At 46.8% G+C, this 27900-nt stretch overlaps 3 protein-coding genes across 3 annotated transcripts; all 3 read right to left on the bottom strand.

Annotated features, from left to right (window-relative positions):
* Positions 1-902: 902 nt before the first annotated feature.
* LOC139477128 (uncharacterized) lies at positions 903-27799 on the bottom strand. The gene is made up of 6 exons (XM_071259682.1): positions 27592-27799; positions 9896-9958; positions 7027-7089; positions 6621-6732; positions 4338-4465; positions 903-1286 (listed from the first exon to the last, which is right to left on the bottom strand). Exons 1-6 carry the CDS (start codon positions 27758-27760, stop codon positions 1003-1005), a joined length of 819 nt encoding a protein of 272 aa, XP_071115783.1. The 5' UTR covers positions 27761-27799; the 3' UTR covers positions 903-1002.
* LOC139477146 (uncharacterized) lies at positions 13940-14551 on the bottom strand. The gene has a single exon (XM_071259697.1). The coding sequence runs from the start codon at positions 14549-14551 to the stop codon at positions 13940-13942; it is 612 nt and encodes a 203-aa protein (XP_071115798.1).
* On the bottom strand, positions 16075-17548 carry LOC139477149 (uncharacterized). Its single transcript, XM_071259699.1, has 2 exons — positions 16947-17548; positions 16075-16849 (listed from the first exon to the last, which is right to left on the bottom strand). Exons 1-2 carry the CDS (start codon positions 17441-17443, stop codon positions 16333-16335), a joined length of 1014 nt encoding a protein of 337 aa, XP_071115800.1. The 5' UTR covers positions 17444-17548; the 3' UTR covers positions 16075-16332.
* Positions 27800-27900: the final 101 nt, after the last annotated feature.

A 27900-nucleotide genomic window follows, 5' to 3' on the forward strand; every position in this document is an offset into this window, starting at 1 on the left:
ACTGTCTATTTGATTTATTTTCTTTGGTTGTTGGTACATTTAGTGCAGTAAAGTAAGCATTACCTTGAAAAGAGGGAGTGAGTGAGTGAGTGAGTTTGGTTCAACGCCGCTTTTAACAGTATTACAATTATATCACGGGGCCGAACCAGGATTCGAACCCACAATCATAGGTTTTTTGGCGTGTCCAAAGGACGCAACTCTGCACAACGAATCGCGGCGCCTTAGGCGACTGGGCCATCCGTGCCCCCACCTTGAAAAGAGGGAGTTGGTGGTAGCACTGCTTTCAACAGCATTTTGGGTGTCAGCTTAATGGGGGGAAAACCCGAAATGATGCTGGTTTTAGACGGTTACCATTTTGGTGAGGCCCAAGAGTACAGGTGCTGTAGTGTCAAACTCGTAACAAAACAGTGGTCGAGATTGTGACCAATGCTGTCTGGGTACGATTAACCACCGACGGCAACTCCCGACAGTGTTCTGGTACCTACCATATTGCAGCCGAAGAGGTTTGAAGCTCTGTGTATTTTGCATCAGATTAGGTTTCTCACATACTTGTAGCGAGAGTGGACCAATATGGCTATCATATGGCTAAAGTATGTGACTCAGCTGATTGTCAACGTATCGCGATGGCGGGCGCCATTTCGTGATGTCACATCAGCCAATAACTGATGTGACCAAAACTTGGTTAGTTGCGAGACACAGTTATAAAGAGTGAATATTGTCGATTGAGGCGTAAACAAACCAAATAAGCACTCGCCACCTTGTCCATTGCCATCGTAATCACACAGTATTGGCTTTATCAATAAATCGATTCAATAACCTACAGAAATAACAGAAAAAAAGCATTCTTGTTTTCACACTGACAGTTTTTAATGTCGCAAAAACACGAATCTACCCGACACCTCCCCATAGAAATATCTCATAGAACCTGGCGCAGACATTACCAGTTCCTTTAGTATGAGAGTCTGAGAGATTCATTGGGTCAGTATCGTACTTGTACTGAAATCAGTTTTGACAAATAGGAATATCACACATTTCCCAGCGTGCAGCTGGATTCGTAGTGTAACACCACAAGAATCCGTTACGTGCTGGGTCACGGCAGTAGTTAGCAGATCCTGCTACAGTTTGGGGGGTGTCAAAGCCTGGGACAGCGAACTTGGCGTCTTTGTTTCTGTCGTGAGTGTGTGGCTCCTGAGCATCCCACCGCTGACAGGTCTTCCCGGAACTGGTTGTTGACAGAGTGCCAGTATATAACACTCTTGGACCATGTACGACCCCACAGCGGGATACTGTCAAAGACAACAGAAATACATTGATACATAAAGTGATGCCAGTACTCACATGTCTTCTCTGGTGCATTGGTCTTCTACGGTTACACAGACAAATACCACCAAGAAAAAGAAAAGCCAAATATGCATCTGTTCACTGAATGGGAAGTAGTAGTATTCGTAGTGGTAGTAGTAGAACACAAGTAGTAGAAGTGGTAGTGGTAGCAGCAGTAGCAATAGCAGTAGTAGTAGTCGTAGTATCAGTGGTGGTAGTAGTAGTGGTAGTAGAAGTCGTAGTATCAGTAGCCAAAAAGGTAGCAGAAGAGTTGCAGTAGTAGAGTAGTAGTAGTAGCAGTAGTAGTAGTAGTAGTAGCAGTAGTAGCAGCAGTAGTAGTAGTAGTAGTAGTAGTAGCAGTAGCACGAGTAGAGTAGAGTAGAGTAGTGGTAGTAGTTGTAGTAGTAGAGTGGAGTGGAGTGGAGTGGAGTGGAGTGGAGTAGTGGAGTGGAGTGGAGTGGAGTGGAGTGGAGTGGAGTGGAGCGGAATGGAGCGGAGCGGAGTGAAGTGGCGTGGAGCAGTAGTAGTTGTTGTAGTATTAGTCGTAGTAGCAGTAGTAGCAGCAGTAGTAGTAGTAGTAGTAGTAGCAGCATAGTAGACTAGAGTAGTAGTGTAGCAGTAGTAATTGTTGTAATAGTAGTAGCAGTAGCAGCAGCAGTAGTAGTAGTAGCAGTAGCAAAGGTAGAGTAGAGTAGAATAGTGGTAGTAGTTGTAGTAGTAGAGTGGAGTGGAGTAGTAGTAGTAGAGTGGAGTGGAGTAGTAGTAGTAGAGTGGAGTAGTAGTGGAGTAGAGTGGAGTGGAGTGGAGTGGAGAGGAGCGGAGCGGAGCGGAGTGGAGTAGTAGTAGTAGAGCGGAGTAGTAGTAGTAGAGCGAAGTGGAGTGGAGTGGAGTGGAGTGGAGTGGAGCGGAGTGGAGTGGAGCGGAGTGGAGTAGTAGTAGTAGAGCGGAGTAGTAGTAGTAGAGCGGAGTAGTAGTAGTAGAGCGGAGTGGAGTGGAGTGGAGCTGAGTGGAGTGGAGCGGAGTGGAGCAGTAGTAGTTGTAGTATTAGTCGTAGTAGCAGTAGTAGCAGCAACAGCAGCAGTAGTAGTAGTAGTAGCAGCATAGTAGACTAGAGTAGTAGTGTAGCAGTAGTAGTTGTTGTAATAGTAGTAGCAGTAGTAGTAGCAGTAGCAGTAGCAAAGGTAGAGTGGAGTGGAGTGGAGCGGAGCGGAGCGGGGCGGGGCGGGGCGGGGTGGGGTGGGGTGGGGTGGGGTGGAGTGGAGTGGAGTGGAGTGGAGTGGAGTGGAGTGGGGTGGGGTGGAGTGGAGAGGAGTGGAGTGGAGAGGAGTGGAGTGGATCGGAGTGGAGTTGGGTGGAGTGGAGTGAAGTTGGGTGGAGTGGAGCGGAGTGGAGTGGAGTTGGGTCGAGTAGAGTGGAGTGGAGTGGAGTGGAGTGAAGTGGAGTAGTGGAGTGGAGTGGAGTGGAGTGGAGTGGAGTGGAGTGGAGCGGAATGGAGCGGAGCGGAGTGAAGTGGCGTGGAGCAGTAGTAGTTGTTGTAGTATTAGTCGTAGTAGCAGTAGTAGCAGCAGTAGTAGTAGTAGTAGTAGTAGCAGCATAGTAGACTAGAGTAGTAGTGTAGCAGTAGTAATTGTTGTAATAGTAGTAGCAGTAGCAGCAGCAGTAGTAGTAGTAGCAGTAGCAAAGGTAGAGTAGAGTAGAATAGTGGTAGTAGTTGTAGTAGTAGAGTGGAGTGGAGTAGTAGTAGTAGAGTGGAGTGGAGTAGTAGTAGTAGAGTGGAGTAGTAGTGGAGTAGAGTGGAGTGGAGTGGAGTGGAGAGGAGCGGAGCGGAGCGGAGTGGAGTAGTAGTAGTAGAGCGGAGTAGTAGTAGTAGAGCGGAGTGGAGTGGAGTGGAGTGGAGTGGAGTGGAGCGGAGTGGAGTGGAGCGGAGTGGAGTAGTAGTAGTAGAGCGGAGTAGTAGTAGTAGAGCGGAGTAGTAGTAGTAGAGCGGAGTGGAGTGGAGTGGAGCTGAGTGGAGTGGAGCGGAGTGGAGCAGTAGTAGTTGTAGTATTAGTCGTAGTAGCAGTAGTAGCAGCAACAGCAGCAGTAGTAGTAGTAGTAGCAGCATAGTAGACTAGAGTAGTAGTGTAGCAGTAGTAGTTGTTGTAATAGTAGTAGCAGTAGTAGTAGCAGTAGCAGTAGCAAAGGTAGAGTGGAGTGGAGTGGAGCGGAGCGGAGCGGAGCGGAGCGGGGCGGGGCGGGGCGGGGTGGGGTGGGGTGGGGTGGGGTGGAGTGGAGTGGAGTGGAGTGGAGTGGAGTGGGGTGGGGTGGGCCGGGGTGGGGTGGAGTGGAGAGGAGTGGAGTGGAGAGGAGTGGAGTGGATCGGAGTGGAGTTGGGTGGAGTGGAGTGAAGTTGGGTGGAGTGGAGCGGAGTGGAGTGGAGTTGGGTGGAGTAGTAGTAGTGGAGTGGAGTGGAGTGGAGTGGAACGGAGCGGAGTGTAGTGTAAGTTGGGTGGAGTGGAGTGGAGTGGAGTGGAGTGGGGTGGGCCGGGGTGGAGTGGAGTGGAGTGGAGTGGAGTGGAGTGGAGTGGAGTGGAGTGGAGTGGAGTGGAGTGGAGTGGAGTGGAGTGGAGTTGGCTGGAGTGGAGTGGATTTGAGCGGAGCGGAGTGGAGTGGAGTAGTAGTAGTAGAGTACAGTAGTAGTAGATTACAGTAGTAGCAGAAGTAGACGTAGTAGTAGTAGCAGCATAGTAGTCTAGAGTAGTAGTGTAGCAGTAGTAGTTGTTGTGGTAGTAGTAGTAGCAGGGGTAGTAGCAGCAGTAATAGTAGTAGTAGCAGTAGCAATGGTAGAGTAGAGTAGAGCAGAGTGGTGGTAGTAGAGTAGAGTAGAGTAGAGTAGAGTAGAGTAGAGAAGTGTAGACTAGACTAGAGTAGAGTAGTAGTAGGCAATTTGCAATCGTGATAGGGGAATAGTCATACTTCTAATTCCATCAATGTTTCAGGTATTTTCAGACAGACATTGAAATAGTTTACATCCTTACTGTTGACACACTTCATGATGACCTTCGTCCAGGACCGGTCTTTCTGGCAGACGCTGATCACCGTGTCACGAGGATTGATGTTCATCAAACCCTTCTTGCATCTGTACTTTGCGATGGCATGAAGACCTCTTAAATCGTAGACAGGGTTGAAGTAGCGTAAAATAATTGTCCCCCTGAGAGGGTACATAAGTCCTAATTCATTCAAAGTATTTTTCATTTTCCATGTTTTTAATTGTAGAATTCTTGTTGTTTTTAACTGATTTGGCTTAAACTTGCTGACAATCACCAGTAGCCAGAGCGATGGTGTAAATCCTGCTGGGTTACCATGTAGGTAGCAGAAGTATCGTAAGTCCCCATGGTACCTAGTATGGTGACCTACCTTTGGCTATTGGTGATCTATAGCCCATTTTTATTGTGTATTGTTATGAATTGTTACAAATTTTATTCTGTTATGCTAGTTTTACAATCTACATCTGTGATAGTCTAGTGTTTTTACTGTCCTTTGTCGACAGATTTCAATGTCTATATTTATGTATTATTAATGTACAACTTGATTTAGTCACGATATGGCTGAAATATTGCCGATGTGACTATAAATCTTAACTCACTCACTCACTAAATCGTAGACAACGTCTGTGTCTTCTATAGGAACCGGCGAGCCACAATCTACACTCAGCTCAGACGTCAGATTGGCTGTAAAGTATATGTCCATATAAACATTACGACGATGCGGGTGGCTTTTCCCAGCCAGGAGCTGGTTGGATTCTCGATGTATTGGGTACAGTGTGTGCACGGGTCCTGCCCAATGCCCAAGCAGGATCACTTCACCAGTTTTGCTTATATATTTCTTTTAAGTATTCTAGAATGATGTGCCCTTCACACATAGATCATTCCGATTTACAGTCAATGTGAATCCCTTGCTATTCACAGTCCGGCCAATCAATCAAAATATCATAGATCACAGTCCCCTCATATATGATGTCCACGTAGGTATATAGTTCGTTCCCAATGTTTCCTGTAACAATGTACATACACTGCACATGCTCTGGTGATGGTAAATGTAAATGCCTTGCGTGACTGAAGCTAAACGAGGATTATTATTATCATTATCATCATCATCATCATCATCATTTTCATAATTATGATTATGATTATGATTATTATTATTATTATTATCATAATTATGATTATTATTATTAATATGGTGTGTCAGTAGACTAGACTATATATGTAATAGAACTCGGGTAACAGTTGACTTCCAAATACTTTCAATTTAGTGAACACGCTGTCTGCTTTTTTTAATCTGCTCTCTAAACCAGGCGTGACAGACTATTCACGTTTACATACATAGAGGTTATCACGCAAACATTGTATTTAGCGAGCCTTGGCGAGCTAAATACATAGTGTTTATTCCTAATACAGGATATTTACCATCCCCAAACACACAAGCGTGATAACCTCTTGATCATATAATGTCATTCTTTAATTCTGAGCTTCAAAATCGCTTTCCCTCTCTCACAAACATTACCGAAACATTGCGAGTTTTCCTGGAATACGCACATTAATATATATTACGTCATAGGGTAAGTGATGTGTCAGTCGGACAGTGACAGTAGCCAATATAGTTCCAACTGAAATCCGTTTCTTGTAGAGAAGGTTTCAAGCCGCAGAGGTCTACAAGCACAGATATGGCTACTGATCCCGCTTGGCTAGGCCTCGTGCCCTCGCCAAATTGTTTCGAAATTTATATCTCCAAAGTTGCCAAAACTTATAAAATGCCTTAGCTACGTCACAGTTAGACACTGATTTTCAGTATATTAGACTGTTCTTTTGATAATGATAGCAATTATCCCTGTAGTTTATCCAGATTCCCGATGGTTAATTCTGACTCGATCGCCAGATGACGAGGGCGACGCCATGTTTGTTTATAAACAGTGAAAGTAGTCCCTACTTGACCTTTGATATTTGCATCTTTATCCGCACATGACCCCAACGGATATCGTTTTTATCCGTTGGCTTTATCCTGCCGAGAAACCTACCCATTATATGATAAATTACGATATCCTTCTACCAGCTTTCCAAGATGTACAACAGGCTTGTGACTGATGGCAAGGCGATAAAACACAGACGCAGGTGGATACACAAATTGAAGCCAAATTCTTCCCACTGGGAAAGACAAAAAGCTTCAAATCACGTACACCGTAACAGTTTAAAGACGTGAGTAGCTGCTGGCGTTTACCAAGTGTGTGTCAATCTGCAGGGATCCTATCACTTTGTGCTTACTTTCTGAGATGAAACGTGTTGACAGCTTTGATTATGATGACAAACCAAGAAACACAACCGGACACAAAAGCCCTCAAAATCATAGGTTTCTGGCATCCCAAGGGAAGCAACTCTGCAACACGAATTGCGGTGCATAAGGCCCAAAGGGTATTTAAGAGGATAGTAGATATTAGACAAGAGAAAAAAATAGAGTATATTAACAAACTTTCTGAGATGATTACAGCTTTGATTACACAACCGGACACACCGGAATTCGATCCCTCAAAATCATAGGATTCTGGCATCTCAAGGGAAGCAACTCTGCACAGCGAATTACGGTACCTCAGACGATTGGGTCCCCGGGTTATTTAAGAGGATAGTATGTATTAGATGAGAGAAAAATAGAGTAAATTACAAAAATAATTACCTATTGCTGTCTCCAGGTAACTGAGACGAATCTCTTTGTTTTCATTGTCACGTAACAGCTTCACTGGAACAAAAGGGACTATATTACATGCCTGTATGCTTCACTGGAACAAAAGGGAATATATTACATGCCTGTATGCTTCACTGGAACAAAAGGGAATATATTACATGCCTGTATGCGTCACTGGAACAAAAGGGAATATATTACATGCCTGTATGCGTCACTGGAACAAAAGGGAATATATTACATGCCTGTATGCGTCACTGGAACAAAAGGGACTATATTACATGCGTGTATGCTTCACTGGAACAAAAGGGATCGTATTACATGCCTGTATGCTTCACTGGAACAAAAGGGAATATATTACATGCCTGTATGCGTCACTGGAACAAAAGGGATCGGATTACATGCCTGTATGCTTCACTGGAACAAAAGGGACTATATTACATGCGTGTATGCTTCACTTGAACAAAGGGATCATATTACAAGCCTGTATGCGTCACTGGAACAAAAGAGAATATATTACATGCGTGTATGCTTCACTGGAACAAAAGGGAATACATTACATGCGTGTTTGCTTGATTTTGACAAACAAACGCTAAAACAACTCTTCATAATTTTAGAATATATTTCTTAAAACAAGATAGTGGTGATACCAGGTTTTCGCAAAATGATGACCATCTCATGCTCCATCGGTTGCAAACGTCACAAACACATGCAACAGCAAGTCAACTGTTCATCTGAACAATTACGGGAACATATTGTACAAACACAATAAGGAATTGCATCAGATAACTTTTTTTTCACTGAAACGTCAATTTTGGATATGTCTTCCACATGCCTCTAAAACAATTTACTAAGACGTTAAGTATTCTTTGATAACCTAAAATTGATATCCATATTGTTGACAATGACTATGGCGTGACAGTGTCATCAATTCGTTGTTTATGTAGAGTACTAGTCAAACATCAGGACAGATCAGATCATTTTCATGCCGATTCCAAACCATTTAGGGTAAACACTAAAGTTACACCAAGGATTTTCGGTCCGTCTCAAACTAATGTACAATGTACATATACTAACGGACAAACATAAGTGTGCTTCATTTGAAGAACAGCTTTATTCTAAAATGACATGGCGCATCTTACAATACACTTTCAGGAAGACATCTTCTCGACTTTACGATTCACAATTTGCATGTGCATGTTCAAGCACGACGCACAATTTGGAAGTTTGGGTGTTGTTTGGAGCATGACACTCACACATGTGTTTTTTAATGTGAACAAAACTTATTGATTGATTTCTTACCAGATGCAAAAGACAACACTTTTGCTTAACTGTAAAAAAAGCATATGGAATGCCACAGTTTGCTGAAAAATCACGTCACGTCAACAAGACAACCATATTCGGTTGATGCATCTACGGAATCACTACCAAACTGCAACATTCACAGCTCGGACAATTCCTAGGTTGAGACAAGTTAGTGGTAGAACTGCACGCAACCAGTTAAAGTTTGCTTCCACATCACAGTGAGGTATGCTTCCCTTGGTGTAGACAGCATCTGAGTATTTACAAGACAAGACTGGTACAGACTACTGATGAGTCCAAGTTTCATCTGGACAGATCTGATGTTCCTGAAAAGGTCAGGACGGTTCATCAACGATTGCGTTTCTCAATGTTGTCAGTTTGGGGGTGGATGCGTAATGGTGTGGGTGGCATCACAAATCAAGGGAGAACAGAACTCATCATTGGTAATTGCAACTTGAATGGCGTACGCTACCGACGAACCGAAACCGTTCGAGATCATGTACTAGCCTAGGGACGTAACTTTGCAGCAGGATAACGTCCGGTTACACGTTGCTTGTGTTGTAACAGACTTTGTGAGGCAGCATAACGTTGCTGTACTGCCGTGGCCGGTTGTTTCTCATGACCTCTTCTACATAGAACAAGTCTGAGATAAGATGAAACGATGCATACGACAGGACCAGAACCAGCAGGTAACGCTAGCTCAGTTGTGTCAATCTTATTTGACATATGGAACAACATTCCCAAGGCTGTTTCCAATCATCATCTGCTGTCTTCAGTGCGCCGCCACTGCCTCGCCTGTATCTTAGGGGTCATAATGACATTGTGATTTGGGTATGGATGTTGGCAATGAATGTCTTAGGATAACAGAATGATCAGGCGAATGAACAAACATTAACAAAGGAGACGGTTCTATGGACATTCTAAAACTTCTTTACTATAATGAATGCGACACCAAATATTGGGTTTAAACATATTGATTACACCGCTTTATATCAAGCATAGTTACTTTTGTCCGTCAGTATATATCCAACGGTAACTGAAAAAAACATTTCACTATACCTTCTGTAAGAAACGAGGCGAGGGGAAGTGAAATGGTATTACGATTATGTCAACTTGCATGAACCAGTGCGGACGTAGTCGTTCTTAAGTCTAGCCCACTGACACGCCATGTCACAGTTGAACCTGCTTTGTTCCGAAATGGCCAGGGGACTGAACCATCGAATTTACGCTCTATCTACTACACCCCTGTGACGACTTCAGGACAGTATGAGTGAGTGAGTGAGTGAGTTGGGTTTAACGCCGCTTTCAACAGTATTCCAGTTATAACACGACGTGTCAGCTTAATGTGGGAGGAAAGACCGAGCACGGGTATGGTGCTGACAAACCTTGAAACATGATCGGGGCGAACCGGGATTCGAACCCACAATCATCGGTTTCTGGCGTGCCCAAGGGATGCAAATATGCACAGCGAATCGCGGCGCCTAAGACAACTGGGCAACCCGTGCCCCAAGGACAGTATGAACGCATATAACATAATGCTATTTAAGAAAAGACCAGTTACCGACTTCCTTCTCGAGGTCATTTATACGGTTGTCCACAGCGTCCAGACATGTTTCTTTGCTTTCTGAAAGTAAAATTTTCGAAGCAGTAAATCAACATGATCCTTGGCGGTTACTGCCCCAGGGTATTCTGGAGTAGAATTAGTCACAGATGACTATGCTTACCCTATACAGAGGCAACTCAGTTACTCTATAGATTGCAACAATAAAGCCTGCAATCCGATATCACGTATAAAATATATACACAAGCCCACTGATAACATGTCTTAAATATATACACGAACTCATAGATAACAGACCCGTGAACCGAGTTAGAATATGAACTTCAGCAACCGATGCTTGTCATAACTAACGGGATAGGGTGGTCAGGCTCGCTGACTTGGTTAAAGCATGTCATCGCATCCCAATTGCGTGGATCGATGCTCGTGATATCAGTTACTGGATTGTCTGGTCCAGCCCCGATTATTTACAGACCGCCGTCATATACCTCCTGGAATAAGCTGAGTGCGGCGTAAAACTGCAAACCGGCAAACAGTATCATAGATGTATGTATTAAACGTATACACCAACCCACGGATAACAATATATATATACATTGTATGTACACAAGCTCATAGAAAACATTTTTTCAAATTGTGGTGAGTAACATGCCCTGTAGTAGAATGCACGCGACATATCAACAAAAACAATTGTTTGTGTAGGCCTAAATGATGATGATGGTACCCTTATGACACCAGTATCCTGAACCAAAACTAGGGCCAATTCTAGGTGAAATATAGGAAATAATTATTTATTTTTTTAGAAATCCTTCGTGGATTTCACATTTTCCCTTTTGAGGTCATTTACAGATCGCTCTTAATGTTCTTAATGTCAAGATATCGTTTACCTGTTTAACAAAAATGTGTTTATTCAGTATCTGTTTGTGTGTTGACAGATTATTGATTACTGAGAATGTGTTAGGACTATGTACATTTGTAGTAGAACTAAATGTTCACACTGTTGCTGAATATGCCCAAACTGTTAATAGATGTTGGTTAACCAGTTGTCTCTATGTGCCGCCGTTCGTTATGGAAGGGGCGACAGTTGTCTCTATGTGCCGCCGTTCGTTATGGAAGGGGTGACAGTTGTCTCTATGTACCGCCGTTCGTTATGGAAGGGTTGACAGTTGTCTCTATGTGCCGCCGTTCGTTATGGAAGGGGTGACAGTTGTCTCTATGTACCGCCGTTCGTTATGGAAGGGGTGACAGTTGTCTCTATGTGCCACCGTTCGATAGGGAAGGGGTGACAGTTGTCTCTATGTACCGCCGTTCGTTAGGGAAGGGGTGACAGTTGTCTCTATGTACCGCCGTTCGTTATGGAAGGGGTGACAGTTGTCTCTATGTGCCGCCGTTCGTTATGGAAGGGGTGACAGTTGTCTCTATGTACCGCCGTTATGGAAGGGGTGACAGTTGTCTCTATGTGCCGCCGTTCGTTATGGAAGGGGTGACAGTTGTCTCTATGTACCGCCGTTCGTTATGGAAGGGGTGACAGTTGTCTCTATGTACCGCCGTTCGTTATGGAAGGGGTGACAGTTGTCTCTATGTACCGCCGTTCGTTATGGAAGGGGTGACAGTTGTCTCTATGTACCGCCGTTATGGAAGGGGTGACAGTTGTCTCTATGTGCCGCCGTTCGTTATGGAAGGGGTGACAGTTGTCTCTATGTACCGCCGTTCGTTATGGAAGGGGCGACAGTTGTCTCTATGTGCCGCCGTTCGTTATCGAAGGGGTGACAGTTGTCTCTATGTACCGCCGTTCGTTATGGAAGGGGTGACAGTTGTCTCTATGTACCGCCGTTCGTTATGGAAGGGGTGACAGTTGTCTCTATGTACCGCCGTTCGTTATGGAAGGGGTGACAGTTGTCTCTATGTACCGCCGTTCGTAATGGAAGGGGTGACAGTTGTCTCTATGTACCGCCGTTCGTTATGGAAGGGGTGACAGTTGTCTCTATGTGCCGCCGTTTGTTATGCAAGGGGTGACAGTTGTCTCTATGTACCGCCGTTCGTTATGGAAGGGGTGACAGTTGTCTCTATGTACCGCCGTTCGTTATGGAAGGGGTGACAGTTGTCTCTATGTACCGCCGTTCGTTATGGAAGGGGTGACAGTTGTCTCTATGTGCCGCCGTTTGTTATGCAAGGGGTGACAGTTGTCTCTATGTACCGCCGTTCGTTATGGAAGGGGTGACAGTTGTCTCTATGTGCCGCCGTTCGTTATGGAAGGGGTGACAGTTGTCTCTATGTGCCGCCGTTCGTTATGGAAGGGGTGACAGTTGTCTCTATGTACCGCCGTTCGTTATGGAAGGGGTGACAGTTGTCTCTATGTACCGCCGTTCGTTATGGAAGGGGTGACAGTTGTCTTATGTACCTGATACACACACAGAATATAAACATATTTGACAGCAGCTTCAATGAGGTGTCTGTCTTTGTTCACTACGTACATCTTTAAGATAATAATTCGCACTGGCACTGTAGCTCACCTGGTTAAGTAGCCAACAGTTTTGCAAGTGAACAAAGACAGACACCTCATTGAAGCTGCTGTCAAATATGTTTATATTCTGTGTGTGTGCATCAGGAGAGGACATAATTAGTAACAAATATGAAACAGGTAACCAACTTTTCCTCAATAATTCTAAATCTGCAATAAGGAATTAGCATCATTTCAACCCACAACAACTAACATAGTAATGATAAGTAACCATGTCAAACCATATCACCAAGTTAATTGAGATGACACATCCCTCTGCTATGCAGATTACAGTTACTTGTTTAGAACAGTGATCGTGGGTTCGAATCCCGGTTGGCCCCTATTATGTTTCTAGGTTTGTCAGCACCATGCTCGTTGGTTTCATCAAAGTGGTAAACGTCTGAGACCTGCACCAGTTCGGGTTTTCCTCCCACATTAAGCTGACACACCGTGTCAAATGTATAACTGGAATACTGTTCAACGCGACGTTAAAACCCAACTCAATCACGGTATTGGACAATCGGTTGTGTAGTGTATGACTATAACAGCATATGAAAGTCATCCTTAAAGCTCAAAATGATGCAGGCGAACAGCATAAGGACACCCCGAAATGAACATCGTAGTAACCGAGTAGGCTTTTTGCATCTTTAAATTATGTATGATATGCTGAAATACACAGCTTGCTAAATCTCAAGATTTCCAATAGTTTATTTACCTGAAAACGGAAATATCTCGAGTTAAAAATGTCGACAGATATTTCTAAGTAGTTAAGCACATCGGTATAGAACCGCTCAGGATTATAGAACCACTCAGGATTATAGAACCAAGATGGCGGCACATCCGTTTCCGGTCACGTGACCTGCGCAGTGCATGATGGGACCCTGCGCGTGCCTCCAAGATGGCGTCGCTTCCGTTTCCGGTGGCGTGCGCCTCCAAGAGGGCGTCGCTTCCGTGTCCGGTGGCGTGCGCCTCCAAGAGGGCGGCACTTCCGTTTCCGGAGGTGCACGCCTCCAAGAGGGCGTCGCTTCCGTTTCCGGAGGCGCACGCCTCCAAGAGGGCGTCACTTCCGTGTCCGGTGGCGCACGCCTCCAAGAGGGCGTTGCCTCCGTTTCCGGGGAGGAGTAGGGGAAAACCCGGAGAAGCGCCCGTCAAAGGTGAACGGGATCGACATGGAAAGAAGCGCGTCAAACATCGTTTGTGGTGGTGGTGGTGGTGGTGGTGGTTCTAAACATAGACGGGGTGGCGGTGGTGAAGGGAGGGAGGGAGGGTGGTGGTGGTGGTGGTGGTGGTGAAGGGAGGGAGGGAGGGAGGGAGGAAAGGAGGAGGAGACGGGTTCATGGTGTGGTTTGGAGGGTCGTCAAAACAAAGGAGGAAAGTTGTCTTTCGGGAGAGATGGGTGGCCCTGAAAAGGGCCGTTGGAAAACAAACTGGAAACTGGAAACTGGAAACGACAGGAAACGGCAGGAACACCGGAACACTGGAACACTGGAAAAACTGCAAACGATGGGACACTGGTAAAAAACAGTGGGGTAGCATGGCCCCATGCGTTAGTCACTTTGTTCAGATGATCTCTCTTCTTCATCCTCTACTTCCATCTCATCCTCGGACTGAAGGTGTCGTCGGCGCTTTGAAGCGTGTTTTCTTGAGAGGCTTCTGGCCCGTTTTCTTTTCTCTACAAGAGGTGTGATGCCCGCACGGAGTTGTGCGAGGCATTCTTTTAGGTCGAGGACATCGACGTGCACGTCTTCGATGAGATGAACCACTTGTGCCACGGGTGTCACGGGTGTCACGGGTGCCACGGATGCCACGGGTGTCGACGTGGACGGTGTTGCTGACGTTTTCTTTCGACTGGATTCTGGGCAATCTGCAGCGAAATGACCCAAGGCTTGACAGTTGTAACAGTGGTCCAGGCGATGGGAAGTCTTCTTTCGACTGGGTTCTGGGCAATCTGCAGCGAAATGACCCATGGCTTCACAGTTGTAACAGGGACCCAGGTTCCGATTCTCCTGCTTCTCTTGACTGTTCATCTTCAGACAGACATAGTGACGGTGACCTTGAGTGCCACACTCGAGGCATGTCACTTCAGGGCAGTACAGGTAACTGTGACTGTCGGTCTGGCACTTCCTACAACTGTATCGAACTGACATGATGGGTTTCATAGAATGCAGTGTGTGTGTGTGAGTGGCTTCGCTCTTGTTTTGTGTTATAGGAGAGCCACTGACACCCTACCTCCTGATTGGTTCCCCAGGCCGCGCCCCCGATTGGTTCGTTTCGCGGCCTGGTCTGCACCTCGGTTTTCCAAAACGGCCCGACCCCTGTGTTTCTTTTCCATAGGAAATGGATTTTACCATGGAGAGAAAGCACAACCCCGGTTCGACCATTCAGAGTCCCGCATGACCCGAGCACGGTCTCTGATTGGTCGACAACCCAGGCTTCGGATTGGTCCAATTTCGATCCGTTTTTTTTTTTATCGGGGTGTGCATTTCGATTCTGTTTTGTTTTTCTTCATCCTACAGACCACAGAACACGACTATGGGTTTTTAAAAAAAATTTAATCCCCTCGCTCACATGAACCAACACCACAAAACAAAAAGTCACAGGATGAGGGGGTCGTCCCTGTGACTTTTGTGAACACGGGGGTATGAACGTCTGTACACTTTGAAAAAAGAAACTTTGTCACTTGGGGTGAACAAGACACTCGACTCTTCTCTTCCGTGCTTCTTGGGACACCAAACGTCTGTATTTTTCGTTCACTTCTCCATCAGGACAAAACACACACAAGTATTCGCAGGGGACTTTGGCGTGCTTCAGATGTTCTTTCCAGGGTTGGTCTGTGGCTTCCCATTGGCGGAGTGCCACACCGCAGCAATAACAGGTCACACAGTCACCTTGTCCTGGATAGAAATAGCCAGCCATGGCCATGTCATACGGGGTCTGGGTCATCTGTTTAGGCCACGTTTTAAAAGATCTCAGACGTTCTTGAAATGAATCATAGTGAGGATGAGAAGGATGACACAGGGTGTAAGAAGGAAAAGGTCCCTCCAGAATGTCACTGAATCGCCACGTGTCGTCCCTAAAGAGGGGACGTTTTCTCGCTTCTTGTTCTCTCGCCTTTTCAGACAGCCACTCGGAATCGGTGACGACATCTCGGGAGGATGACATGACATTCATAGAACGTCTTTGCTCCATGATGACGGTGACTTCACTGAAAGAAGGTCTGAGGGTTCGCCTGCTTTTATGAAACTCTCCACCCTACTCCCTTCCACGGAAGGTCATGACCTTAGCTTCCACCTCCTCCACCTCCTCCACCTCATCACGTGACGTCATCCTGTGTTTGGGTTGACGGACACACGGCATGATCCATGACATGATCCATGACATGACATGGTACACGGGGAGGGGTGTGGGGGATCGATGCGTACTGGAATGACCGACACCAGGCAGCTGATCTTTCAAGCATGGCCTTTCTCTTTTATCTATTTTTAGTTTAATTTTACACTTGGGTGTGCACTGACATGACAGATGCACAGACAGACAGACAGACGGACAGACAACGTCAACGACATCTCAACTAAACCTCTACCCTCGGTTCGGCACTCTATTGGAGTTGAGATTAATCAAGACACAAAGAGTCAGTTCAATCAATCACTGTTTAATCATGAAAAAAACAATCACAACCAGATACAATGGAAATACGAAAAGTCAATGGAGGAGGGAGTGCTTTGCATGTCCCTACAACAACCACAACAACAACAACAATAACGCGACAACGTTTTCCTCTTCCATCTTCAAGCCCATAAGAGGTGGTCCTCCCTCAACCATGTGAGAGGTCCATCCGTTCAACACGTACAGTCTATGGCCTCCCTGAAACAGACATGACACATCACTTGATCACGGTTGCAGCTTACGTGTTGACAAGTTCTTCGAGTGAAGAGGAGGATCACCATAAGATGTGATCCTCAGCAGATGTGATAGGCATGTCATCATGTGTCATTATGCGGTCATAGGTCAACATACTACAAGTACAGTCTATGAGCTCCAGACCACAGGCATGACACATCACTTGCCCGCTGTTGCAACTGATGTATCTTAGCATGTTGTTGTGTCGGCAAATATGACATCCGCGTTGTAGGGGAGTGAGTTGAGCTTCTCCATAAGGATCCAGGTCAACGTTGTCATCAACATCATCATCATCTTCATTATCGTCGCAAACCAGGGGCGTACCTGAGGAGTAGACATGAACATCTTCCGGGGATGCTGGTGACCAAGAAGCCTCAAGCAGGGGGAGCGTGTCCAGATCCATGGAAGGGAGAGTGGCCAGCTTGAGCGCTTCATGATCATCACGGTCACCCGTCGCCATCGTCACAGCAGGGGCATTCGGTGAATAGGTGGGCTCCCGAGGGGTTTGTTCCCACCACTGTTCTAGCTCGGACTGGGCTGAACTGACATCAGGGGTCCTGTCAATCATAGGACAGAGTCCATTTATCATAGGAATAGGTCATGAATATGAATCACATCAAGAATGACTGAGACAAAGAAGAGCAGGGTACTTACAGCTGTTCTTGAGGAGAGATCTTCAGAGATAATTTCTTCCGTGATCGTCTTTTTGCAGGCGTTGCAGGTTTCAAAAAGGATGTCCCCATCGTTTCGATGTCTGTGGTCGCTGCAGCCGTTGTTGCTGTTGCTGCTGTGGTGGTGGTGGTGGGGACTGGCGCTGTGGTGGTGGTGGTGGTGGTGGGTGTTGCTGCTGCTGTGGGGACCACAACGACTGTGGGCTTGCTTGTCTTTTTCTTCTGGATCTTCTTTATCGTCTTCTTCAATGTGCCTTTCTCGGGTTCAGTCAGCTTCCTCATCTTTGAACGTATCTGTTCGCACATCAGGTTGTCGCCCTTCGCACGTAACTTGGCGTACGCGTCGTCGGTCTTCATCTTTAAACACAGCAAGTCGTACACTTCACCCCACAGTTCAGCAGTCATGTCACCGTTCCCATCTCCACTGCTTCCTTGGCCACTCATGTCGCTTCGTGTCTTGTCATTCAACCGTTTCGACATGATGTTGTCCGGATGTTCTGTTCGTTGTTGTTGTTGTTGTTGTTTCTTTCCAAGTCTTCACGGAGGTGTGTCAACACTTGATGGTACTCTCTCCAAACACGTGTTTCTTCCAGATAAAACGCCAACAACCAACACAACGTGAGGAACATCAATCAGAGGGGGACGATGTGGTTGCTTGGTCCGTTCAGTGAAAAGTGATGACCGGAGAGCATCGGTCATATTAAAAGCCACGGAGGTCCTGCTTTCTGATTGGCCCGTTCCGGTGTCTGGTCTGAGTCTCCATTTTTCCAAACTGGACCGACCCTTGTGTTTCTTTTCCATAGGGTTAGGCTTGTAGCGTGAGAGAGACAGCACAACCTCGGTGCGACCAATCAGAGCCCACCATGGCTCGAGCACAGCCTCTGATTGGTCGACAACCCAGGCTTCGGATTGGTCCGATTTCGATCCGTTTTTTTTCTGTAGGGGTCCATGTCGATTCAGTTTCGATCCCCTGTCATACCCCAATGGTATATCATTTTATAGAAAGTCGTCTCTGTACCCAAAGGGGAGCGTGTCTACAGGTAGGCCTGTGGTTTCGTCGTAGACGACACGTCGCTTGTCGTACACGGTACGATAGTCTTTTCGGGTGGGACGTGTCACGAGTGCGTTTTCGTGCCGAGGTCCTTTTCGAATGATCTGATGAGGGTAATCCAAACTGATTTTCTCCTCCTCTTTCCCAGACCGTTGTCCCAGTATCAGTCCTTTCATGGTGTCAAAGTTGAGATGGCGTTGGTTTCGGTAATTCAAAGTGAACCCTCGCACTTTGCAGGTCGTGCGCGTTCCATCGGGTCTGGGGTTCATTAACTCATAGCCATAGTTTTTGGGACCTCCTGACACAAACGTCTTGATGGTGTTTCCGTCCAGTTCATCCGTAAACTCACCCAACGAATGACCCAGCTCTGGATTCGCGTCGTGGGGTCGATGAATGTAAATGACGCTGTCCGTGTCAAAGTACAAGACCCTGCGGCCCAAAAGGGCAAGGGTCTCGTACAGCTTGAGACGTGCTTGGGCGGTGACCCAAGCAGCGATGGCGACATTGAAATGAGAATGAGGGGTTTGGAATTCTTTCTGCTGGGTATAGGTCACTTCCACCATGTGTTCGTTGACAACGGTCACATCCTCGATGGTATTGCGGTCATCCCTCCACAAGGCAAAGTACTGTGCAGGATCGTTCATATAGACGTTCTGACTGTAGTCTACCCGTTGCCCAAACTTGCCCCAGAGCGAATTCAGTTGCATCTTGGCAATCGTGCGGCGTCCTGGATTTTTTTCGATGCGGTCCTTGTCCAACCGAATGCCTTCTTTGTCGTAGATCTCCTGGATATAAGCGTCGTGATCCGTACATCCTTCCGGGTATCCGCTGGCTTCGAGCTTCTCCTTGAAATGTCGATCGATGTAAGTGTCAAAGAGTCCCACTTGCTGGGTGTCGGGGTCATGCTGTGCAAAGGTGTCAAAATGCCAAACGTCGTAGATCTGAAGCACCTGGTAGTCATATTCTTCACGGCTTCCTGGAGTTCTACGGTGGCGTACGTCCCCACCCATGACCTCTCTTCGTCAGTGTGCTCGCAGGGGGAGTCTGACCGGGTATCGGCACACGTACGGCACAAAGGACAGAGCAGTTTGCCACCCGATCTGTAAGGCAGTAGCGGATGGTAGAGTCGTTTCGGGGGTAGGACACGGCATTGGATCAGGCCTTTCAGTTCAAACAACGTGTCCACAGGGGGTTGATGGAGAAGGGTCGGGTGTCCCGTGGGAAACGCTCCGGTCTTACAAATGTAAGGATAAAGGGAACAAATATCGATGTACTTGATGGTTTCACCTTCTTGGGCTTCGTAGCATAATCGCGTGGCATTGGTGCGTCCTCCATAGAAGGCGTCGCGAGGGTTGAGCGGCCCAGGGACGTGACGACAGTGGGGTCCCTGCAAGAAAGCACGTAGAGCGGAGTCCTCCCGTTGCATTTTCGTAAATTCGTGCTCCCACAGGGCGACGATCCGTTTCACCTCAGGGTGTTGACTCAAGAGACTCAAGCGGTAGTGGGTGTCGGTGCAACGGGCTCCCAATGACGTGCCCAGGACGGGATGCGGTTCTCCACGTCGGGTCTTGTGACAGGTCTTGCACCCATGCCAGAAACAGCCCAGGAATTCGTAGATGGTGCCTGTCGCTGGATCGTACCCATCCACGCTGTACCGATGTTGGCCCTCTCCACAGGTGAACTCTTTTTCACCGCCATTCCTGGCGTGCTGGAGGTGCAGATGGGGATCCCTTTCCATCAGAAAGTGGAGCCAGTGCATACAGGTCTGGGAATAGTTTCTCTTGGGTTGGTAGCCTTGAGGTGGAAGAATGGCGATGGTATTGGGTTTCAGGTCGTGTTTTCGGAAGGATTTCATGGTGAACGCAGCAGCTGTCATCACTTCCACAAAGGGATCCATGCCCACCGAGTGGATGGCGTTCTGTCGGAAGTCGGCGCATCCCCGTCTCAAAATGTCCACATCGCTCTGGCAGTAAGCTAAAAGTTCTTCTTGTAAGTCGAACAAGGTTCCTTCTTGCACTTTTTGGGTATGCCACTGGAGGAAGGCTGAGCGTTCCGCAGGAGACATGCCATCGGGATCGTACGTGACGGCTGGTGGATAGGGACCTCTGTAGGTCTGATTGACTCTCGTATTGAAAAAGTGTGGAAAGTACCCTTTCTTCATTTCTTTCAGCCCAAAGCTCTTGGGAAAGGCTTTCAGGGGGTAAGGGATGAAATTTAAGCTGTCTTCGAAACACAGCCGTCCCAGGGTCATCTGCAAAATTTGTTGGCCATGTCAAATCTTGGTGGGGAGTGTCACCAGGAGGGGGGACAGGCCCTTCAGGATTAAGTGTAAATCATAGGATCGTGCATTGTGGGCCATCACATAAATGCAATCCTCCTTCGGGACTGTATGGCAGGAGGTGTTCTTGTTCTTTGGCTTCTTTGTATTCTTCACTTCCATGACCTCTTCCACCTCCTCCACCTCTTCCGTCTCCTCCGCCTCCTGCCGGGGTGATGCATGCCGTTGACGTTTGGTAGCGTCCTTTCTTGAGGGGGTGCCATCCCGTTTTCTTTTTTTCCCCAGGGGGGCTGTTGTCCCCTTGCGTGTGCTGCCCTCCTCTTCCTCCGGGTTGGGCTTCTTCTTGGGTATTTCACACAACGTGGTCAACCACACACACACATCATGTCGCGTGGTGGGCCCTCGAAACACGATCTCACGGCTGGGACCATACCCTTCTTCTCTCCATGGACAGTGTTCGCACAAGTTCTTGCTCACTTCACTGATGCATCGTCCACATCCTAGTTGCACCACGCACAAATTTGGAATGTGTTCCCCCGTGTCTTGCATGCATTCAAAATCGTAGAAGACGTATTGGACGTCGTCTCGTACGTGATGTTGTTCCTCTTCCCCCTCCTTCTCCGCTTCCTCTCCCTCCTCCTCCTCCCCCTCCTCGTTTTCTTCACGGAGAGGCGTCATGTAACAGCGATGGTCTGGGATCATGGTTTCTCGGCACACCAAGCAGGGATGTTCTTCGTCGAAGCACTCGTGGTGAACCATGGGGGTCTCCAAGACGCGGACCAGCTGAAAACACGTCGGGCACCTGTGAATCGATTGACAGGCGCTGGGTTTTCCCTCTGACGGTGACTGGAGATGCCGGGTGTAACACGTTGGATTGGGGAACCAACCTTGACATGTCAAGCAAGGGATCCCGTGCTCTTCCTGGGGTCCGCAATAGCTAGAGTAGAAGCAGCGGTGACAGCGGAATTCCTTGGTGCAGGGATGTTTTTCGGGATGGTCGTAACGTTTGTTGCAGCGTTCGCAGTAATGGACAGACCCATAAAAAGCGGACATGGAAGTGATGACATCGTAGTGCTGATCATGATGGTATAGATGCAGCACCGTGGCGTGGGGTGGAGCCTCATCACACTTGTACAACAGTCTCTGACCCACCTCTTGACTGTAGACTTTCAGTTGATAATTCAGGCGGGTCAAGGCCCGTCCCACGCGTGCGAGGTCGTCCAGCCCCCGACAGGGACCTTCAGGCAGGCCAAGGCGTCGAAACAAGGCCCGTGCCCGTATGTCCTTGAACGTCGTCGCGATTCGTTCTCGTCAGCCTCATTCGCTGGGCGGCCCATGCTGGGGTCAGAGGGTGAGGCTTGTGGGCATAATGCTGTGCCACCACCAGGGCCCGTGCCAAACAGGATTGATCTTCGTTCTTGATCCGTACGATGCACCTTTTGCGTGTTAAAAAAGCTTCGAGTCCAATCACGTTTTTCACCCGGGGAGCACCACTGCCCGATCCTAGGCTGTCGGGATGTGCGACGTGTACTAAAGTCACATCCATGGTGTCATCGATGTTCAGGTCTTTGTTGGACTGTTGGACTTTTTCCACGGCCTGTAAAATAGTTACCCCATGGAGATCTTCAAAACGTCGAAAGGGAATCCGTATGGGAGTGTTCAAAGCGGGATGATTGATACCTAGACCAATACGATCTCCCTTCTGACCTGACATCTGTTCATAAAAGTCATCGATCACCCTGTCAAATAAAGCTGGCAGTTCCATGGGGACGCGTTCCGGTGGTACGGTGTCCAAGTAGTCTGGGTTGAAAGTCAAACGATAGGTATGATTAGCAGTTCTTAACCGTCTGGAGCGGGTGGTATCTTTCCTCTCCAAACGATAGGGCGTACTTTGGTTCCTCGTCATGATAGCGATGTGTGTCTGATGAACGCCTGTACTCTAAGAGGGTCTGAACGTCTGATGGATGGACAACCCTTCCCCAAGACAGGATCGAAATCGGACCAATCCGAAGCCTGGATTGTCGACCAATCAGAAGACAGCACCCGACCCGAGTTGTGCTTTCTCTCCCATGGTAAAATCCATTTCCTATGGAAAAGAAACACAAGGGTTGGGTCGTTTTGGAAAACCGAGGTGCAGGCCAGGCACCGGAACGAACCAATCGGTGTGTTGCGTTTTGGACCAACCAGGAAGCAGTCAATTTCGATCCGGTTCTTCCCCATAAAACAAGAGTGGATTCGAATGGGTCAGTGTCACTTGTAAAATTGATGTGATAAAATCAAGAATGGCTGAAACAAAGAAGAGTGGTACGACGACGACGCGTGGCGAAGATGTGGGGATGGATGGTACAGATACTCGTGGATGTTGGAGTAAGAGTCATGCCGAGGAGGCGGTGTCACTGCTCAGTCAAACGCCATCGCACTATTATCTACGCTTTGAAAGAAGGCTCGCTTCGTTTGAGACGTGGCCCACGCAAATGTATCAGACTGCTGAAGAGATGGCTCATGCGGGCTTTGTCTACACTCAGGGTGCCGATGGTGTGTGCTGTTTCCAATGTGGTGTGCGGCTGAGACAATGGGCACCCCACGACAATCCTTGGGCGGCACATCACAAGTGGTCCCCAGACTGCAATTACCTCAAGCTAACCGGGCTGGTGAAACACCAGAAGCAACTACAACTACACTATCTCTGCGAAGAGAAACAGAGGTACACGAATGACGTAGCAGAGCCGGCTGCCTAGGAGGACGACGTTTCCCGTGTCCTGCGTTCCCGTTCAAGTTCCCGTTCCAGTTCCCCGTTCAAGTTCCCCTTCCAGTTCCCGTTCAAGTTCCCGTTTGTCTACTGCTGTTGTTGTGGATGGTTCAGTCTGTTTCCGCTTCCTGTTTCCTACAAGCTTTTCTTTTTTTTTTGGACCCTACAATTGGTGTCACGTAGGGCACCCTGATGACATACCCAGATGGTATACCCAGATGACAGCAAGTACCCCTTCGACGATCCTTGTCTTGTCATAAGCTTGGACATGATGATTCTTCTTGGACAGCAGCAGAAAAGTTTTCTTCTTTCCCAAAACGGCCCTTTTCAGGGCCACCCATCTCACCCAAAAGACAACTTTCTACCCTTGCTTTGCCAACCCCAACCCCAATTTGAAAACACACACACACACACACACACACAGGGCACGACGTTTGCATGGCAACACACAAAGTACATGACGTTCACATCGCGACACGAAGTCCATGACGTGTGCAAACTTAACGTCACGTAGGTGTTAGAATCTTTCTCTATTCATCTCAATACGACACTACTCAATACACACACACACACAGGACACCACGTTTTGCCTGACCACACGCTATTCTATGCATCAACGTCAACGTCTGTTTGAAGACATACCCACACACACACGCACACATGACATTCCGATTGGCATGGGAGTGACACACAGGTACATCACGTAGGCATTCCCACGTTCATGTCTACCTATGAAGGTCCACCTTCCTTTAGCATTCAGACGACCGTCTCAAAAAAAATACCAAGGCTACCCAAGAAGAAAAAAAACCGGATCGAAATCGGACCAATCCGAAGCCTGGGTTATCGACCAATCAGAAGCCACGCTCGGGTCATGGCGGGCTCTGATTGGTCGAACCGGGGTTGTGCTTTCTCTCCCATGGTAAAATCCATTTCCTATGGAAAAGAAACACAGGGGTCGGTCCGTTTTGGAAAACCGAGGTGCTGACCAGGCCCCGGAACGAACCAATCGGAGCTGCGGCCTGGCGAACCAACCAGGAGGCAGGGTGTCAGTACCTCTCCTATAAAACAACAGTGGATTCGAGTGGGTCAGTGTCACTTGTAAAATTGATTTTAAAAGAAAGCATCATCATGAGCAACAGCAACAACAGCAGCAACAACATCAAGTCTGAAAACTGGGATTTAGAAATCGCCACAGTGAAACAACCTTTGCCCCTGTGGAAAGAAGCATCACCACCACCACCATGGTCTCCAGCATGGCAATGCGGCAGATGCCAAGGGGCCCTGCCTGTGTACGCCCTTGGTACAAGGGCACGGGATGACACTTTCGAATGTGTGTACTGCGGCACTGTGCTGAAGGACACCTACGTGCGTCGGTTAACGCACACCGGTAGGTGTCCTGTCAGACGCCAAATGAAAGTCCACCCGTGCCTTTGCACCGTGGCGTGCACATGCATGTAAACATCAAAACGGCCCTTTTCAGGGCCACCCATCTCTCCCGAAAGACAACTTTCCTCCTTTGCTTTGACGACCCTCCAAACCACACCATGAACCCGTCTCCTCCTCCTTTCCTCCCTCCCTTCCTCCCTCCCTTCACCACCACCACCACCACCACCCTCCCTCCCTCCCTTCACCACCGCCACCCCGTCTATGTTTAGAACCACCACCACCACCACCACCACCACAAACGATGTTTGACGCGCTTCTTTCCATGTCGATCCCGTTCACCTTTGACGGGCGCTTCTCCGGGTTTTCCCCTACTCCTCCCCGGAAACGGAGGCAACGCCCTCTTGGAGGCGTGCGCCACCGGACACGGAAGTGACGCCCTCTTGGAGGCGTGCGCCTCCGGAAACGGAAGTGACGCCCTCTTGGAGGCGTGCACCTCCGGAAACGGAAGTGCCGCCCTCTTGGAGGCGCACGCCACCGGAAACGGAAGCGACGCCCTCTTGGAGGCGCACGCCACCGGAAACGGAAGCGACGCCATCTTGGAGGCACGCGCAGGGTCCCATCATGCACTGCGCAGGTCACGTGACCGGAAACGGATGTGCCGCCATCTTGGTTCTATAATCCTGAGTGGTTCTATAATCCTGAGCGGTTCTATACCGATGTGCTTAACTACTTAGAAATATCTGTCGACATTTTTAACTCGAGATATTTCCGTTTTCAGGTAAATAAACTATTGGAAATCTTGAGATTTAGCAAGCTGTGTATTTCAGCATATCATACATAATTTAAAGATGCAAAAAGCCTACTCGGTTACTACGATGTTCATTTCGAAACTACTTTTCTAAACTTGACCTAATTATATTCTGTCAATGAGGGCGTAGAGGAGTGATGTAACATATTGACATGACATAATAATAACAATATACTGTTGTTATTGGGATTTCATGGCCATGACAATTCATCCGAAAATTAAAGAAGTCGTTGAAACTTTTACCTGAGAACCCCCAGTTGAGGCCAGTTTAATAAGTTAAACCTTAGTCAATTGTATTCTTTTGACTGGAAAGTGATTGTAAAATAACTTAAGGTTGCTGAAATAAAAACTTATGCCGAATTATTATGGGTACAAAATCACTATATTTCAAATAGATTTTGTGAAACTTGGGGATAAAGAAATATTTCTCATCTCTAGGATTTCTGTTTACATTTTAAAACGAGTATTCTTACGGCTCATATTTTGGCTTAAACTTAAAAAAAAAGTATTTAAAAAACTCTCACGTCACAGTTATGAAAGAGTGAGTGAGTGAGTTGGATTTAACGCCGCTTTTAACAGTATTCCAGTTTATCATGGCGTGTCAGCTTAATGTGGGAGGAAAGCCCGAAGTAATGCAGGTCTCAGACGTTTACCACTTCGGTGAAACCCACGAGCACGGGTATGGTGCTGACAAACCTAGAAACATAATCGGGGCGAACCGGGATTCGAACACAAAATCATAGGTTTCTGGCGTGCCTAAGGGACGCAACCCTGCACAGCAAATCGCGACGCCTCAGACGACTGGGCCACCTGTGCCCCCTGTTGAGAAAGAATTAATTTATTACAACCGCATAACATCCATATTTTAACTGTGTTTGTTTTCAGAAACAAAACATTATACACAAAAACAATGTCTTTATGAGTTTTGTACATATATGTTATTGTATTGATTTTATCTATTTCTTCATTTATTTATTTATTTATTTATTATGCACGGAATGCTAAAACTAAAATTAAATAATGACACCAAATAGATACTTCTTCACATAATCTATGTTGAGATGAAACATAATAATTGACGATTGATCAGCTGCATTGTGCCGATGCATTGATCAATTTTTAGCGTCTTTATACATAATTATCTTGGAAAATATATCAAAAAGACCGCTGAAATGGTAAAACTTGTAAACAGTTGTAAATATCTAAGCATTTACACAATGTATCATCAGTACACAACCACGGCGGTATTTTAAGTTAAGGAATAAATCTATAAATGTCATTGGAAAGTTTCTAAAATCATGTTAGAACCATTACAGCTTTATATATTTTAATATGAATTATTTATTAGAGCAAAAATCTTTCAAATATCCTATACGTAATGCGTGAGAGTAATACTGAAAATACCTATTTATTATCATATCAATATATCATATTCAGTAAAGGTGATCCACGATATCTAAAGATGTTTTCTTTGGTTGTGTGTTGTTTTACGCCGCACTCAGCAATATTCCAGCTGTATGACGGCGAACTGTAAATAATCGAGTCTGGACCAGACAATCCAGTGATTGATATCATGAGCATCGATCCTCGCAGTTGGGATACGATGACATGCATCACCGAAGTCACCGAGCGTGACCACCCGATCCCGTGTGAAAAGAGAGTCCTCAGCCTATACACACCAGCATAATGCATCATACACCTCAACATTAAGCGTAAAAGCACATTGTGATCCTTAACATTTCTCTAAATAAAAGATACCGAGAAACCTCATGTGGCGTGTTGTAAAATTTTCCACCGTTTCATGGGTCACGGGAGTAGACAAGGTAAAACGGATTTAATAATATTCCAGTAAAAGTCACATTATAATTTCATATTAGTTGTGATTACTGATACTATGTGTTCATTTGTGTTTTGTCTGCATGTGGCAGGCGAAATATTTTAAAATGTTCTGTTATTGTTTTGTACTGACAAATTATCAGTAGACTTCTCCTGTCTGGGACATCACATCCAGTGACCTTTGCACTTAGTAAAACATTGCTGTCATATTTCGCGATGTTTATTTTCGTTTCTCTCTCGTCACATTGATATGAAAATGAAACACTCGTTGATTTAGAAGATCGTCAACTTTTGCGTCTAAGGCGCCGCGATTCGCTGTGCAGAGTTGCAACCCTTGGGCATGCCAGAAACCTATGATTTAAACCCAGTTCTCCCCGATTATGTTTCTAGGTTTGTCAGCAAACGTCTGAGCCCTGCATCACTTAGGTCTTTCCTCCTACATTAAGTTGACACGCAGTGATATGACTGGAATAATGTTATGCCGTGTGGGGTGGCTAGGTAATGGCTGCTACATACTCACCATTGCGCACGTCCGTGTTCCCACAGGTTTTATCCCCGGAAGCCAGAAAGTTGTCCACGGATGTCTTGAAGGTGTCGTAGTTGACCAGAACCTGACAGTAGTCACTGGATATGTTAGCATATACACAAGCACACAGCAAGACCACACAGAGACAAAGTCGGAACACCATGCTGTTGACAGGGTCGTTTCCTTTAAGGACTGAATGTCATCCGAGTGAATGTGTGCTTGAGTGAGAAGTACTTTATCTTTATAGCCAGACTTAGCTGTCAATCAAAATACTATACACATGTAATATGAATATGAGTCATG

Source organism: Haliotis cracherodii, unplaced genomic scaffold (genome assembly GCF_022045235.1).
Source record: "Haliotis cracherodii isolate W230 unplaced genomic scaffold, xgHalCrac1.p SCAF_31, whole genome shotgun sequence".
Taxonomy (NCBI): domain Eukaryota; kingdom Metazoa; phylum Mollusca; class Gastropoda; order Lepetellida; family Haliotidae; genus Haliotis; species Haliotis cracherodii.